Source organism: Salarias fasciatus, chromosome 20 (genome assembly GCF_902148845.1).
Source record: "Salarias fasciatus chromosome 20, fSalaFa1.1, whole genome shotgun sequence".
NCBI classification, from domain to species: domain Eukaryota; kingdom Metazoa; phylum Chordata; class Actinopteri; order Blenniiformes; family Blenniidae; genus Salarias; species Salarias fasciatus.
Window position 1 is genome coordinate 31,102,810 of NC_043764.1, and position 18,188 is coordinate 31,120,997.

Consider the following 18,188-nt stretch of genomic DNA (forward strand, 5'->3'; position numbering starts at 1 on the left):
GGGATAATAAAGATACCTTCAACCTTGAGAGACTCTGCGGCACGTGGAAGCTCCAAGGGAGGACGGTACACACACATCGGATCAAGACCACGCTGGGACCGCCAGTGCTACAACGTGACGTACACGCAGAGGCAGGGGAAACCCTGCCTGGCCCGGTTCCAGCGTGCAGACCCAGCCCAGAGGGAGCGAGGCGAGCGGACGGGTGTGCGACATCATGCCCACACGCATCGGAGCAGAGGAAGACGCCGCCTTCGGGGGGAGACCTGGCACATGTGACCGGATCCCAGGAGCAGTACAGAATACCTTGGAGCTTGAAGACTGGCATTTGTTTTATTCTATGTATTTCTTTTTTATATATAGCCCCATTTGTTTTATTGAACTTTTAACTGACTGAATTTTATTTGTGAGCTGAACTGGTTTTATTACAACTTATTAGTGCGACTTCCTGTGTTGTGTCCTCCTTGGCAAGTGTGCTCACACCCGGTCAGATCCTTTTTGTTAACAGTAAACTTCAATCAGGTCAAACTTTTCCATTATTCAACCTATCCATAGCCCCACCTCATACAGGAAGGGAACACAGGAAACGTGGGCTGTCTGCATGCCAGGCATAACAGGACGATCAGGCGTCAGACAGAAAGAGGAGGAACACAAACATAGATGCAGGGAGGACCGAGCAGGAAGGGTGTTGAATCGTTGGTTGATTGGAAGGTGAGGGGACGGAACAGAGGGACACAGACACGGTGTAAGACCAGATGGCGTCAACAGGTGGGGCTGAGCACACAAACATCTTGGGAGGACAGAAGGAGCAGAGGGGATCCTGATAACTGCAAGATCAAGGAAACATGACAGTCTCTCAGTCACAAGCCCAGCTAAGCCAAGACGCCTTATTATTAGAGTTGACACTGTCAACTGCAGGACGATACAGACACTGTATTTCCTCTTTTTTCATTCAATCTTTCAATTAAAATTTCTCTCCTTGTGTTTCTTTTTCTTCCACAATATATCAGATATTTTTTGCCATGAACCGATTCTGTCATGTTTTTGATTTGAAAAGTAACCAAAGCAATCATATTTTACTGTTTCAGGTCACAGCAGAATGTGGATTTTCATAAGTAATTTGTATTTTTCTGACTTATGTGGAGAGTTGTTGCTTTAAATAACACTGACAGTGAGTCAGCAGGGTGTGGCTTTTCCTGGAAAGTGAAACTTTGGGCTTGTTGCATCAGGTAGAGTCAGAGCTGGCTGAAAACAGGAAACAGAGCTGTCGGTGAGACATGGCGTCCTCTCTGCTGGTGGAAGACCTGACCTGCTCCGTGTGTCTGAGCATTTTCACCGACCCCGTCACCCTCCAGTGTGGACACTCCTTCTGCAGGTGGTGTGCGGGGGAAGTCCTGGCCGTCCAGCCGCGGTGTCCTCAGTGCTGCCAGGCCGTGGTGACCGAGGCTCAGGATCTGCCCTCCAGCTTCATCCTGAAGAGCCTGGCTGAGAAGGCCAGAGGAGATTGGAGCCTGCAGACGGACAGAGCACAGGTGAGGAGACTGTCAGGGAGCACTCACAGGACACTTGTTGATAGTCACTGTAACAATTAAAACATCATCATGTGCCATTTGTGTGTACCAGAGCTGACCCAATACCAGTATTGTTCCAACACTGCAGGCATTAGTATTAGAATTAGGAGTGGGAACATTTACCTGATACCACCCCACTGACATCACCTGACCTCATGAGTAGGGTTGCCAACTCCCAGAGATTAAAATAAGGGACACCTCTCGTGGGCAGCTGAAAAAAATTGGGTTTTTGGGGGGTCAAAAACGCATTTATAACAGCATTTTGCCACAGTTACAACTATTACAGAGTAGACTATTAAAACACATTAAAACACATTACAGTAACAAGATAATAATAACTCATGATCAGTTTAATCAGTTTGTATCTGAGGCATACATGGCTGGGCTCTCGAATTACATGCCGTGCCATACAGCCCTCAGAACACACGGAGGGAAAAAAAATATGTGTCTTGCCTTTAGTCGTTGGGCCAGGACAAACAACGTCCCGTACGGGACACGCCTCTTTTTGCTCAAATACGGGACATCCTGGATATGGGACAGTTGGCAACCCTACTCATGAGTCAGCAGCAGCTAGACATGTGAGCATGAGCATTGTCAGTGGTTTGAAGATTGATAGAAGACGATCACAAAAGTAAGACAGACTGTAAATGACATTGTGCCAAAATATTCAGAGTATAGTTTGTACAGCACCAGTGGTGCTCCTTGCTATATATGAAGTATGTGCCAAGACGTGTTCCAGCTCACCGTTAATGAGTGTGTTGGTGGTGAACGTAGTGTCGGCACAGACACAGTGTGGAGCTGCTTAGTGGTGATGCATAGACTTTACATATTGTTTGTGTGTGGAGTACAAATAAGGTGGACTGCGTGAACCAAGCCTTAGCGGCTATTGTTAGCTTCAGCTAAATCTTTTAGCAGTTTATCGGTTTAGCGTTATCGAAGCTAACTTTTCAGTTAACGGAAGAACGGTTATCGAAGCTAACTTTTTGGTTAGCTGTGCCCACCACTGGTGAATACACACACACATACACACACACACACACACACACACACACACTTTTAACGGGTCTTTATGCTGTGTGGAGGTCAGTCGGTTAAAACGTCCTAAACTTCTCATCGCTGTCACAGCACTACTTGGACGTGCCGCGCGCGGCAGCGCCGCACACCAAGTTTCGGATCGAGCTCCTATCTGACGGTTCATAGGCGTGGGGTAGCGCCGCGAGCGGAGCAGCTCGCACTCTGCAGCGCGCCCGCTCTGCTCCTCTCTATTTTCTCTGCGAGCACATAGGGGATTATTTGTTGATGTCGCGCCATGACGCAAGGACGTATGCGAGTCATTCAAATATCCCCGGAATCTTGAGTTCCGAGGCTTTCTAACAGTTTTTGAATCGTTTCAATCGGACAAACAGATCAGGAGTTACCGTATTATAAGACAATGTTTTTTTCCAGAAATTGCATCCTAAAAAGTGGGGTCGTGTTATAATCGCGGACTTACGGTAGATGGTCAATACGCATCCGCGCTGCTGGATGGAGCCAAAGTATCACTGACCAGAGAGCGAGTGGAGTGACGAAATGAGATCAAATGATCGGATGAAAAATGGCGGATCATCTGGAAGAAAGGGGCTGAACGCTGGACAACTGAGCAAACAACAGAGGAGAAGTTATGATACCAACTTTAAACTGATGGTGATCAACGCAGCAGAGTCATCAAACTACTGCCAAGCCGCCAGGAGGTCTGGTATAGCAGAGTGCCTTGTTCGATATTGTAGAGCACAGAAAAACGCCTACAGATGCTAACGCTATGAGAAAAGCTTTCCGTGGTCCTGAGAGCGACGCTTCAGAGAGGCTGATACAAGGATGAGTGAACACGTCACTGAAAAACGGACAGATGGAATGTCCACCACCAGAGCCTGATTCAGCTGAAGGCACTGGAAAGTTATTTACATAATTTATGCAGTTTTGACCCCTTGAGGCTTCTTATTTGTTGCTTATTGTTTCTTATTTTGAGAAAGAGAATATATTTTTTATTCAATACTGTAGTAATATTTTTTATTTTATATCTCGTGAAATGTTATTGTGAGTTTTTGAGTTTATAATGATTATATAATAAAAATTTGTTTTATGAGTGACCTTATTGTCTTCAGCAGTTTTTTTTTTTTTTTTTTTTTTTTCACAAAATGATCTTTGAAAAATAGGGGTCGTGTTATAATCGGAGTCGTCTTATATTCGGGCCAATACGGTATATGCATTACAAAATCCATGTTTTTTCAAAACAATTTTCATGCGTTTTTTTAACCACAGAGAAGAGACTTTTCATTTCTTTGCATTAATGGAAGCACTACGAGAGGCGTTCCAGTACCCTCGGAAACCAGAGTCGCTAGCGTGTAAATTTAGCTAATTAGTCCGCTAATGTTTTTCAAAGTTAGCTGAACAGCTAATCCGCTTATGAAAATGTCAGCTTATTAGCGGTTAGCTGATTAGCGGACTGCGCCCACCACTGGTATTCACGCACACTTGTATGTCTAACGTAATGTGTTAGATAACTTATTATTCAACTAAACTGGCCTGGAGGCTGTATAAGCATGATTAGAAACTCACAGGTCCGATCCCCAACACAACAGGAAGAGAAAACTTTCCTTTTCTTTTCCCCCAGTTACTTTCACACTGTTGTCTTTCCGTGCCTCAGTTGCTGTGTTTCAATAATCGTCATGTTTCTTTTCAGGCAGCCGATCTGTGTCCAGAACACGAAGAGAAGCTGAAGCTCTTCTGCATCACTGATCAGCAGCTGACTTGCATCATTTGCAGAGACTCAGAGAAACATGAACGACACAAATTTAAACCGATCAAGGAAGCAGATGCAGCCCTGAGAAAGGAGCTGGAAACGTTTCTACAGAACGTTTCTGGAGATATCAGTGCTGTAGAAGGTCTAGCTGACAGGCAGAGGGAAGAAATCTCAAAAAGCAGGAAGAAGTCGGAGAACCTCATGACCCAGATCAGCAACCAGTTCAGAGAGATGCACCAGTTTTTGACAAGGAGAGAAAAGCAGATCGAGAACGAGTTGAAACAAAAGCAAGAAGATGAAATGAAGAGAATGGATGAGAGTTTACGAGCTGTGGAGACAGTTTTGTGTGAGAACAGAGAGCTTCAGGTCAAAGTAAACTCAGCTCTAGAAATTAAAGACTCAGAGAGCTTCTTAAAGAGCTGGACTGAGGATGAAAACAGGAAAGCCAAAAGAGCGTCATTCAGACCCAGAGCCAAAGAGCTCAGAGTGGAGAACACATCCTTCTCTTTGTGGCCTTATGAAAGTCACCTGCAGTTCTTTGTGTGGAAGGAAATGCTTGAGATCATCCAGCCCAGAGCAGAGCGCCTTTCACTCTCAAACAACAGTGGACAAACAGTCATATCTAACATTGGGCGGAGTTTGATTTGGGATCACGCAAAGGATAGGTCAGAAAGTGCACAGAGATTACAAAATGCAAATTATAATGCCGGATATTCAAACAGCTACTCTTCAATCAACCGTCAACACAACTACGTCGCTCCTGCAATCAGTGGCCAGGCATTCAGCTCCAGTCAGTTCACTTCAGGACAGCACTACTGGGAAGTCGATGTTGGAAGTGCAGATTGTTGGAAACTCGGCATAAATAAGTACTTCCTTGACTATGACGGGCAAAGATATGCTGTTTGTGATCAGGGCAGAAACAGAAACATAACAATATCAAACACACCTCAAAAGTTTGGTTTTTACCTGAACTGCTCCTCCCAGCAGCTCTCCTTCTATGACGCAGACAACATGACACACATTGACACTGTGGACCTGATGCCTCACTCTGTACCTACGTCAGCATATTTCCACTTCCAGGACAGAGATGCCAATCATGGCCCTCTGACTGTTTGCTGGTACTGAGGAGGAACAGACAAGACAAGCAGCCTTCCTTCATGTGTGGTTCCTCCAGAAGAGCCACTGGAACGCTGGAATGTAAAAACAACTAGAAAAATTTGCAGTTCCTGAAGAAACTGCAAGTGTGAATGCTGAGCTGAAAATGCTAAACTGTAATGCAGAAGAAGTTCAAGAAGAAAGGTTGAAAAGGAAGTAGAAAAACTTTGACAAAGCTTGAAAACACTGCAAAAAGTTGAAAAACCTTCAAAAAGGTGAAAACGCTGCAAAAAGTTGAAAAATGTTTGATAACGTTTGAAAACACTGCAAAAAGTTGAAAACAGTTGAAAATGCTGCAAGAAGTTGAAAAAAGTTGAAAAATGTTGAAAACACTGCAAAAAGTTGAAAAAGTTTTAAAAAAGGTTGAAAACACTGCAAAACGTTGAAAAAGCTTGAAAAAGGTTGAAAACGTTGCAGAAAGTTGAAAATCGTTGAAAAAGTTGAAAAACGCTGCAAAAAGTTGAAAAAAGTTGAGAAAGGTTGAAAACGCTGCAACAAGTTGAAAACAGTTGAGAAAGGTTGAAAATGCTGCAAAAAGTTGAAAAACACTGAAAAAGGTTGCAAACACTGCAAAAAGTTGAAAATCGTTGAAAAAGTTGAAAAACGCTGCAAAAAGTTGATAAAGGTTGAAAACGTTTGAAAACGCTGCAAAAAGTTGAAAATCATTGAAAAAGTTGAAAAACACTGCAAAAAGTTGAAAAGGGTTGAAAAAGTTGGAAAACACTGTAAAAAGTTGAGAAAAGTTGAGAAAGGTTGAAAACGCTGCAAAAAGTTGAAAGTCGTTGAAAAAGTTCAAAAACCCTGCAAAAACTTGAAAAAAGCTGAAAAAGTTTGAAAACGCTGCAAAAAGTTGAAAATTGTTGAAAAAGTTGAAAAACGCTGCAAAAACTTGAAAAAAGTTGAAAAAGTTTGAAAACGCTGCAAAAAGTTGAAAAAGGTTGGAAAAGTTTGAAAACGTTGCAAAAAGTTGGAAAGACTTTAAGAAAGTTGAAGAAACAGCAGAGTCAGTGTCAGAGTAACAGAGGATCAATAGAGCTCCAGTCTTAATGGAAAAGTCCAGACTCATCAAGCAGCAGTCAGCACAACAGGTGTGTCTGTTGCTATGGAGACCAGCTGCATAGCAGCCATGACAGTGAACCAGCAGTTCTTATGGAGTGCGCATGGTTGAGAAAATGTCATTCCTCGAGGACCCAGAGGTGACATTGAAAAAGATTTGTTCACAATCAGATTCAGAAGTCTTTCATGAATTTAATGGTGCAGGAATCATGTCTGTAGGATCATCCATTCAGCCACCGCGATGTTGCGAACATGAGAGAAGTTTTGGATTTGAGTGAGAAAATCTCTCTCCAAAATGCATTGGAGCGGATGGGAGAAAATCCTGCGCTCTCCTCACAGAAATGCAGCTGGAGAGAGAACCGTTTGAGATAGAGACAAAATGACTCAATTGTACGGGTCACAAGAAAAGTGGCTACGTTTAGAGAGGTAATTGTGTAGATTGAGCCAGAAATGTGGCCAGGGGGACGAGAAAAGAATTATTTTTTTGGTTTAAATCCAGAGCCTCCCGCACTCTAAATTCCTTTCTCCCACTCTAGCTTTTCCAATACACACCCATTGTAAACTCCAAAAACGGCTGAAATGCTCTCCGTACTTGAAGGCTCACAGTTTGAATTTGGTAAAAGATGTGGACATGATATAACATACCTAAATAGAGGATAAAAATGCCTACATTTTGCAAGTAAAATGACGTGTCTACGTCAAAGTATGACAAAGTTGTAAGGGGTCAAAGTTGAAGGAGTTCAAAGATCCGTTGAAGGGTTTTCCCATTGACTTCAATGTTAAAAATAATTTTAAAAAGTTGAAATATTTCAAAAAGTTGAACAAAGTTGAAAAAGTTGAAAAAGGTTGAAGAAAGGGCTTAAAAAGTTGAATAGTTTAAAAGTTGAATGGTTAAAATCGGTTAAGATTTGAAGAAGTTATAAGGTTCCAAAGTTTGAAAAAATCTCCATCCGTTAACATGGGGCAAAAAGTTGCACAAAAGTTGAAATATTTCAAAAAGTTGAAAAGATATTAAAAAGTTAGAACATTGCCAGAATGTCCTTAAAAAGCTGCACAATTTGATATATGAATGGTTCAAATCGGACAAGATTTGAAGGAGGAGAAGCGTGTCGAAAAACGGCGGAAGAAGTCAGAATAATAATAAAGAAACAGGAAAATAAACGTGTGAATGCCTTTCGGCATTCACACAATCAGTTCCTGGTATTAACCAGAACTTACAGGGGTTTTTTTCTCATTTTTTAGCCACTCAGTGACCGACCCAAAGCAGTAACAGGATTATTTTAAGTTCGGTGGTGTTTCTGCTCCTCTCTGATAGTGGTATATGATGTGTTCTAAAGAATCTCAGGAGACGTTGAGGCTGATTTCCAAGCTTGAGGTGTGTGTCGGTCTTGATCGTTGATATTGAGACTATGTTTTGATGTGGAGTGGTTTTCAATGTGTGAACAATAAGACAGGTTTACTGTGTGTTAATGTGAGGCTGGTGTGGAGCCTCACATCGTTTTGTTGGAATCTCTATCAAACTTAAAAGTTTCTGGCAGTTTTCAGACGTGTTGATGCAGATCAGGGATGTTTAAAGTGTCGGAGGATCAGCTGAACAGACCGAAGTAAAAATCACTCAGAGGGAGACTTCCAGTCTTCCCAGAGGAATCCTCAGCACTGACAGAGAATCCCTGTTAAATGTGTGTTTAGTGGAGGTTCATTCTATTTCTGAAATTCAAATCTGTTGTCGCTGTTCAGTTTTTTTTGTATTTTGTGTTTGGTGTAATTTTCATATCCCAAATGTCTTATTTTACAAGCTCAGTTCTGAAGCTTTGAATGTGTTTTGTTATTCCTTTTGTTCATTTCTCTAATTGTATTTTGGGATAAAAGTCACAGTCCTAAAATCTCTTTAAATCTCTGCCTGTTGGAGTGTGGCTTTACATTTGATGTACCCAGATTTAATAAACATTGTAATAAACAAACTGCATTTCAAAATATCATCACGTGGTTAAGCTCCTTTCTGATGTCGGTTGACATCATGGTTCTCTAGTTTTTCAGTGGACAACACCTGAGACCATATTGACCTTCATTTCATTAGTGAGGAACGGTTCAGAGGAGACATATTTACTGCTCACATGAGGAGCATTTATTGTACATTTTGAACAGATGAAGCCTCACTGCACCCAGTAACAGACAGTTGAAGTTATTTATCTCTCAGAAGCACAACATGAATCAAAGCTGTTTATTTCACAGGCGTGTAATCCATTTTATGGAAAAAGAAGAAAAACATTGATTCTATAACAGACTGAATTGTCTAAGTGATGTTTTATCTCAACTTTAAATCTTTTTTTATATATATATATTTTCAAATGAAATTCAGTTTCAGTCAATATTCATGACTTGTCCTCCTCTCACCACGTGAGGGCGCTCAAGTCAAACATGCCTCTTCATTGCCAGTCAGAGGTGGCTCAGAGGCCAAAGAAACACACTTTGAATTGGAAGTTCGCAGGTTTGATTCCCACAGATCACCACTGTGGGTCTGTGACCTTTGACCCCTGTCCACATCATGTCCTCTCACAAGGGAGCCCAGTTCTACAGTTTGAAGAGGGCCAGAACTGATTTCTTTAACTGAGCAAGTACGTTTTATTGTTATTCTCCTTTCACAGAGAAGGAACCACAAAGTGCTTTACAGTGAACACAGAAAAGTAGAACAAATAATCAGAGGGATCCTCACGGTGGCGCTCGCTTCCCCCAGAGCCGGCACATGACAACCCAAGGTCTGGAGGAAAAGTGCCTCTGGAGTTGTGGTACTGGAGTGACCCCGATGCCCAGACTTGGCCCAGGCTTGTTATGCGCCGCAGACGAGACTGACGCTGAATCCTATTTCACCCCTTAGCCCCCCCCCCCCCCACCCCCTTGGCCCTACCCCTTCGTTTTGCAGCATGGAGGGGTACGAGTGTCCCAGTTGTTATTATGACATAGGGGTAGGGCCAAGGAGCGATCGTTTCCACACCCGCGCATTCCAGGCGCATTCCAAACACAACAGATAGACAATTATTTTCAATAAACTGGTTTCTTCAACACTGCCCGCCTTGAATATACGGGTGGGAAACGAGCGCTCCCACCAATGCAGACGTGAACTAACCCCGCCCGCATCTTACGGTGTAGGCGGACAAAACAAGCACCGCCGGCCACCACTGGATGACAGATTTCCCAGAAAGCCTTCCAAGATCGGCAAGATGGCGGCGTCTGCAACGAAATAAGTTCATAAATGTAAGTATTTTGTAAATTAATAAAGTTTTAAAATGTAAGAAAAACATTCTTCTTCGGTAAACAATTGTCGCATCTGCCTACATCATCGGCAGCGGCGAATACTGATGACGTATGCGATTTTCGAAGGGGTGTTCCAATTCGGAGGGGTTTACTTTTGGCCCTACCCCTTAGCACTCCGTTTCAAAGGGGTAGGGGCAAAGGGGAGGGCTCGAAAGAGAAATGTGATTGGGCCTGAGACAAGCGCCCTCATCCATGGGGGTGGGGGGGTAATATTCTTCCATTCGCCCACTAGGGGGCGCAAGATAATGACTGATAATAATTGCCCACCCGTCAAAAGAACATTTTGGGAAGGCAATTCGGTGCCCCTCCTGTACACTGAGCCTTAGGCGGCCGCCTAGTTCGCCTATGCCCAGAGCTGGCCTTGCTGGTGCCAGAGAGCCTTGGTGGGGCCTGGAGAGTCAGGGGCCGGTGCAATGGAGCCCAAGAGCCAGAGGCTGGGGTGCTGAAGTCGCAGAGCCAGGATGGCTGGGGCGCCGGTGCTTGAGAGTCTGGAAGACCAAAGGCCAGGGAGCCTGTAAGGCCATAGACTGGAAGGCTGGAGCTTGACTGGGAGTGAAAACTGATTGGGACCTGTTAGACACAAGACAAGCTGGCAGGCAGATGGGAGCTGGGTACCTGCCCACAAGTTCATCCATTTTCATCCATTGTGATTCTTTTTTACGGAGCCACTAAAGGGGCACATTTTCTTTTCTTTTGGTGAGTTTCACAAGCTCAATTAAAGGTGTTAACCGAGCGCTTAAGCCCTGCCAGTGCCTGTGCTTGTTCTACGTGTACACGTCAAGGTATCCACGGTCTCCAGGTGTTTTTATGTAAATATCATGATGCCTTTGTCTCCAGGTATTTTTGGCTCTGGTTGGCTTGGACACTCGGACAGCTTCCACATCAGCCTGGTTCAGACCAACCTCCTGCAGGCCATCTCTGGCCCGAACTACTTCACCCAGCGGGTGCACATCTGCCTGGAAAACTATGAGAGCAGTGTCCAGCAGGGGGCGGTGTAGCATGTGCTCTGGTCAGCCTGATGCCAGGAATGCACTGGATGCGGAAACGTAGCAGAGGCGCCGCGCACGCCGCGCACGCCGCGAATGTCTCCGCGCCGGCACTTGGCTGTTCGCACTGGTATGGAAAGCCGAAAGAGTCACAATTCGCTACTAATCCAACGCATCAGATCCTTAAGACGCCGTAAAAAAACGCTGTAAAAAACGTGCGTTTTAAACAAGCAAAACGTGTGTTTTTTACAGCGTTTTATAAGATGTTAATGAGCTCTTCCCTCTGAAAAACGCAGCCAATAAGTTTAATTTTTCTGAAGCCAATCAGCAGAGAGCACAGCGAGGCCACAGCAATGGAGCCAAGAGACATGCCAGCTCTTATGTTAGAGGAAATGACTGAAATTCAGAGAATTAAAATGTCGATCTGCACGAATTAAAACATCTATTCTGAGATGCTAATCGTTACACTTTCTTCCGTGTCCACCATTAATCAGTGTCACCGTCTCTAATCAGAGGATTAAAATATCGATCTGCACGGATTAAGTATAATCACCGTGGCTGAATACACTATGCTGAAAACATGTGGTTGGTTTATAAAATAAACAAACAACACCTTGATCATCGCATTTTCAAAATGTATTAAGCCCACATATATTTGCTTTTTATTTATTTGCGTTTTGTTGTTGTGTTATGTCATAACTACGAGAACAATCCCTTGCTTAAACATCTATTTTGAGATGTTAATCATTACACTTTCTCCCATGTCCACCAATAGTCAGTATCACCGTCTCTAATGTAATAATTGCAGGTTTAGCGCATACAGTCTATGGTTTATCGGCCACATCTGATCTGCCAACACATCGTGCTCATAAGGTGAAGTTACACATTTTAACTACAAGGTGGCAGTAGTGGTTTAAACAACTGTTTTAGCTCAGCTCCGCCAACCCTGTCTCCACAAAATTAGTTCTGAGAAAACTGAACTGCATTCTCATATATGTTTCAGAGGAACATATTCTGTCCCTTATTATGTTCATCTTCAACGTATCTTTTTTTTTCCATTACACTTGATCTGAAAGGGATTTTTTTCCTTCTCATTCTTCATCGTGTTGGTGGTTAAAAATGACCCTGTATATTCATCTGGGATGCATTTTACGCCTCCGAAAAGACATTCTGTTTATTTACTCGTTATTCGTTACTTCCACCTTACGACAAGTCCCAATTAAAACGACCACATAGCTCATTAATTTATAAATTGATCCAAATATTAATTCATTATCCAAATTATGACCAAGATCTATTTTTTCAAATTAAGAGTCTCCTATTGGTCATGTAAATAATATCACGGAGAATAACGGACTGAAGGAGTGTTTTTTTTTTCTTAAAGCTGGGGTAGACGATGTTGTCCAAAAGCACTTTTAGTCATACTGAGTGAACTGCTTCTTTCCCCCTGGGAGAAGTCAATACATTGTGTGGACGGAAAAGGGTGAGGAAAGAATCTGACTACAGCAGTGGCAAAAGGACAGTAAAAACTCCGACCAATCGGAAGGCGCGGACCGCTCTTCAGGAACCAATCAAATCCCTTCGCCGTTCTACCAGCCCTCCTGCGCGTACATTTCAATGGCGTGCACTGGCCCTGGTTCAGAGCGCTCGTGCGTTGCCAAGGAGCTCTCGGCGCTCGCGGCTCGCGTGAAAAACAGAAGGAAGCGGAGCGGCGCGCTGCGCTCCTATGCGCGTTGTGTGCGGCAGTCAGAAAGGTTAATAACATTGGAGGTGATCACAAACTCCGTGCGAGTGGCGCTCCCGCGTCCAGTGCGTTCGCTGCCAACGGGAGCTCCTCAAATGGGGTGGGAGCTGGGCGGAGCCTTGGGGAGATGCTACATTCATGCTAGTTTTCCAAGATCGTTGACCCTAGCTTTAACAGAGGGCGTTGCTTTGAGAAGTTTCAGCACAAATACTGCATTAAATAATGACTTCAGGTAGACTTTCAAAACACAACAAAATCACTAAAATAGTTTAGATCAGATCAGACAGATCAGAAGCCACAATATGAAACATTAAAAAAAAGACTATGAACGGGGAAGTCTCTAAAAAAATTATGATTTGCACAGTGCTTCACAAGCAGTAAGTGTACATTTTATCTTCATATTTTCCACTCGGTTTATGGATGTGATCTGCAGTTTTTTGTTTAAATGCTCAGTCTGTCTATTTTGTTTTCTAAACAGCATCTCAAAATAAATGTTTTAGCAAGAGATTATTCTCGTAGTTATGACACAACGCAACAACAAAACGGACTTAATACATTTTAAAAATGTGATGATCAAGGTTTTGTTTGTTTATTTTTTAATACTACCCACACGTTTTCAGCATATAGTGTATTCAGCCACGGTGATTATAATTCGATCGATATTTTAATCCTCTGAATTTCAGTTATTTCCTCTAACAGAGGAGCTGGCAAGTCTCTTGGATCCATTGCTGTGGCCTCACTGTGCTCTCTGCTGATTGGCTTCAGAAAAATTACACTAATTGGCTGTGTTTTTCAGAGGGCAGAGCTCATTAACATCTTATAAAATGCAGTTCTCCAGCCTTCGGTAAGAGCGGCGTAAAATATGCGCGTATGATTTTTCTAAACGCATGTTTTTTACGGCATCTAATTAAAAAACGGACGTTTTTTAGGATCGTCTTAAGGATCTGACGCGTTGGATTAGTGGCGAATTGTGACTCTTTTGGCTTTCCATAGAGGAGGAGGTAAGAACTGCTGCCGCCAATCTTTGAGCTGCTGTGCGTGGATTTCACGCGCACTTGTGCGCCTCCAGGTGTGGATTTAGAAACGTGGTGCACCCAGTGGCGGTTCTAGACCAGTTTGACTGGGGTCTGGTTGGGGCCGGGGTTTTTGTCAGAGGGGCACAATCAACCCAGGGCAAAAAAGACAAAGATTCCAAATCTTATTTGAGGTCTTTTTATTTCATAAAACTAGTGTTTAACCATTGTAACCACAGTGAATGGTTCAACATATCACATTTCAGAGGAATATAAAAAGATAATATTTTACAAAAATATAACACTATATACACATATTTGCTGCCCTATTTCAGCAACTGTTTTCTGCGGTTTTGGTGATTTCTGGCAAACCGATCAACAAATGAGTCAAGATTCAATGCCTTTGCCCTGCTAGACTCGTACACCCAGACTGCTTAATCTCTCATCATTCATGGTGGATCTGAGGTATGTTTTCACAATCTTTAACGCAGAAAAACTCCGCTCACAAGAAGCAGTACTCACTGGGATGGCAACTGCTACTTTACACAGTCTGTAGAGCTCAAAAAATGCTTCTTTATATGGCTCAATGAACTGTAGCTCTACTGTACTGGAGGGTCTCTGCATCTCAGTCTGTATTTTCCTTTCTAATGTGGCAAAGCGGGGGTTCTAAATATTATGTGTTGCCGGACAACGCCACCTGGGGAATTTCACCCCAGGAAATAAACTATACTGTTAAAAGGCTACACAGGTTCGGATCACCACGAGGCAGGAGACAGTATTCAAGTTTAAAGGAACGAATTTATTAAACAATGGTTAAAACGAGGTTCCAACGATTGTGGGGGGGCACCACACAGCACTGAATGGAGTGGAATGGACTGTGCTGGGTACCTTTGGACGACCAACTAAATTAGGGGAGGGGAATCACACACACACACACACACACACACACACACACACACACACACACACACACACACCACACACACACACACACACACACACACACACACACACACACACACACACACACACACACACACACACACACACACACACACACACACACACACACACACACACACACACACACACACACACACACACACACACACACACACACACACACACACACACACACACACACACGAAAAGTGAAAAAGAGCCGCCACCAGGGGGAGGGTCGCCGTCCGGGGCCCACAGCACCTGTCCACAAAGAAATAAAATGGCTGTATTATGCCAGTTGGTAATAGCGCGCGCACACACACACGCGCAAAACAAAAGCAGCACACAGAAATCAAATAAAACAAAAAAGTAGGAATAACTAATAATCAATAATCCAAACAGCACCATTCGAGGAGTGGAACCCGCAGGTTAAGACAGAAAAATAAAGTCAACGATAACCAAAAAAACAGCAGCGTCGTCGGAACAGCTGTGACGCCAATTACGCTTGGCAGGGATCCCACTGCAGCGTCACAGCAGGTCAGGCCGTGGAAAGACTTGGTCCAATCTATGGCACACATTATCTATTAGTCATGAAGTGAGTGCAAGGAGAGGGGGGAGAACGGACCATGGCACTCACCACGAGGACATGCACAACCCACCCACGGTAGTCTCCAGCGGAGCAGCCCAGCCCCAAGGACGCATCACCCGCCCGCGGAAATCAAGAGCGGGGCGATCCAGCCCTGCAGCAACAGCGGCCAGCAGCCTGAAGCAGGGAACGGGCTGTCAGGATTGCGCAATATGGCACGCCAAGTGGTGGGGATACAGCCGCCGCCTACCTTTCAGCTGCAGGGAGAACGTGCGCCACAACAACTGACACGTTCACAGCACGCGCAATCAATGCCTCCATCTCAGCTGATCACGCCGCAACCATCCACCGCGGATAAGTGACCCCAGAGGAGAGGAGAGAGAGACCGCGGCTGCAGACCGACCCGCATATAAAGGTGTGTAGCGCCGCCCCGCAATCAGTGAAATGACAAACCCCTGTGCGGGAGTAGGAGGGGCAATGGGCAGCGCACCTGTTACACTAAGATCATTTTGAACTGATACAGTTCATGCCCCAGGTCATCAATATTTGAATCATACACTCGAGCAAATGGAAATAGAGCTGTCTCTTTCAGGAATGCATCTTTTTGGGGATTTAGAGCCTGGATGCTTTTCATTATGTCACAGTTTCTCTTGGAAAATCGTCTTTCAAGCTCACTGAGCATTAGATCAATGACAGGGTAGAAAAAGTTTGTACGAAACCCGTCTTTATCTCTTTCCAACTCTCTCTGTCTAGCAGTGGTCAGTAAGCAGTGCTCCCTGAGTTTAGAGCTTAGAGTTTTCTGTCGTTTTGCAGCTGGTGGTGTTCGATCACACTGCCCAAAAACATTCAACACTTCATCCCACACATCATCAGAAAAGACTCCTGCATGAAATCATTCAATGTCTGAACTAAACCTTCAACTAGATCTACAGCCTTTGAAATATCAAGTGTTGGAGACTGCAGCATATCAGACAGAAGTTTTGTTTCTCCAAACACTTTACGGAGTGTAACAAGATGCTCTGTGGATTCAAAATCGATCAGTGCCAGCAGACCTCAAGCCTCAACAGATCTTTCACCACATTCTTGGGCTACCTCTTGCAGAGGTCGCTTTAGAGCAGGCAGTCTATCCATGATGTTACGTAGAGCTATAAATCAAATTGTCCAACAAGTGTCACTTAAACACTGGCACTCTCTTGGTGCACATTTGTACATCTCTCTTTGTTTAGCCAGCCATTTAGGATGGACAGCAGATCCAGATGTAAACACATATAGTTTTTCTAGGAAGTAGAGCTCCTCCACCTCCAGGACAGCTTTGACTGTATCAACTAAAGCTAGATTTAGACAGTGGGCGCTGCAGTGGATGTAAAAGGCATGTTTTGCTTCCTCTTTGATTCTTGCCTGTACCCCGGAATGCTGACCACTTGGGATGAGTGAGTACACCACTATCTGTATCTGTATCTTTTTACCCATCCAAATTATCTGTATCCGTATCTGTATTCGGAGGGGCGCGGTCTAAACCGGAAGTGGGCGTGGTTTAACTGGAAACGGGCTAGGGCAGAAATTGGTACACTATTTAAAGGTGCTGTAGGCAGGATTCGGCATCTCCGCCATCTTGCTTAGGTAAGCAAGATGGCGGTTTGACCCATCTAAGATGGCGATTTGAAACCCAGCACAGCCAATCCTGTCCTGTTTTCTCTGACATCACGCCCTTGCGCAAGTTAAGCCCCTCCCACAAGAACATGCGATGAACGCCCCTCGACCAATCACGGTTAGAGCCTCATGGGCTCTTCTGATTGGTCAAAGATACCTGGAGCTGTTGAGATTCCTTTTCAGCTCAGAACAGAGACAGATGGAAACGCTGCGCCCTCGCGGCAGTGCAATTATGCTACACTCCTAAAGGATTATCAATGGATACTCTAACATTTAAACCAAAGAAAACACAGAAAAATTAGCATTGACTAGCAAAATCCTGCCTACAGCACCTTTAAGTCTGAAATTGATATGAATTGCTCAGAAGTTGCTGTATTGATTCTTCATTTGAAAACTATTTACAGAACAGTCTCAATGATACAATGTAAAGATTTTTTTTTATTTTAGTCAGAACATGAATATTTTTAAAGTTATATAAATGATTATTTTTTCACACAAAAGCCTCAGAAATAAAATTTGAATATTTTTGGTCACAATAGTGAAGGAACTATTTACAGAAAAAGTATTTTTTTATTGAGTCAGACATGAATATTTTAATTGTATGAATGCCTCCCCCCATGATCCCCACCGGAATCTCCCCAGCGTCCAGGGAAACCTCTCATACCCCCTGCTGAGCTTCCTGGTCATGTCCGCGGCTGCAGTGCCAGGACATGGCCAGGACGTGGACCTCGGTCCAGTTATCATCTCTCTCCCACAGATCACAGCCTCCCAGTGGAGCGCAAGCCCAAATTATTATGAAAAAGAAGAGAAAAAAGGAAGAAAAAAAAAACGCGAGGGAAAACGAAACTTAAAAACCCCCGGAAAAAAAACCCCGAGCGTGCACAATCGCCCGACGTTTCGACCTTATAAGGTTTTCCTCAGGCACAATGCACGCTACAAAGAAATGAAATACCGCATTTTTAATTTATCAGCTCCGACTGGCTTCTCTCACAAGGATCCTGTCGTCTCGGTGGAGCACGGAGCAGAATGAAGGACCAATGACAGGGGCGAACTGGGGGGTAAAAGTGGCCCGGGACACATGGACAGACTGGCCCACTTCATGCGTAGTGTGGCAACCAACCAGCCAGCAACACAAGTTTCATGTTCCTGAGTTCCTCGCTGAAAAAAGAACCAATTTGGACCACAATCGTATAATAATAATTAACCTTAAGCTTTAAGTAGCTTATTGTAAAATAATTGCAGGTACTATATTATGATTTTATAGCATGTTGGTACAATAGAATTTAGCTTACCTATTTGCCAGTCTGTTAGTGACAGCACCTGTCTATACCATGAGTCAACCACTAGAGGGCAACTTAATTGCAACAATAAGTTCATTTCACAAAGTTTGTTTTATT

General features: G+C 43.8%; 1 protein-coding gene across 2 annotated transcripts; it reads left to right on the plus strand.

The window, feature by feature from the left end:
* Positions 1–1,259: 1,259 nt before the first annotated feature.
* Positions 1,260–5,635, plus strand: LOC115407681 (nuclear factor 7, ovary-like). 2 transcript variants are annotated; one of them, XM_030118120.1, is made up of 3 exons: positions 1,260–1,529; positions 4,288–5,003; positions 5,058–5,635. In XM_030118120.1, the coding sequence occupies exons 1-3, from the start codon at positions 1,275–1,277 to the stop codon at positions 5,470–5,472; spliced, it is 1,386 nt and encodes a 461-aa protein (XP_029973980.1). In that variant the 5' UTR covers positions 1,260–1,274; the 3' UTR covers positions 5,473–5,635. The 2 variants fall into 2 exon arrangements, with proteins under 2 accessions (XP_029973980.1, XP_029973979.1); XM_030118119.1 differs by having other exon boundaries at positions 4,288–5,635.
* Positions 5,636–18,188: the final 12,553 nt, after the last annotated feature.

Excerpts from the sequence above, each read along its gene's own strand:
- LOC115407681 (XM_030118119.1), top strand. The coding sequence starts at position 1,275 with ATGGCGTCCTCTCTGCTGGTGGAAGACCTGACCTGCTCCGTGTGTCTG. Across the intron at positions 1,530-4,287 it reads TGCAGACGGACAGAGCACAG|GCAGCCGATCTGTGTCCAGA; the intron begins GTGAGGAGACTG and ends GTTTCTTTTCAG.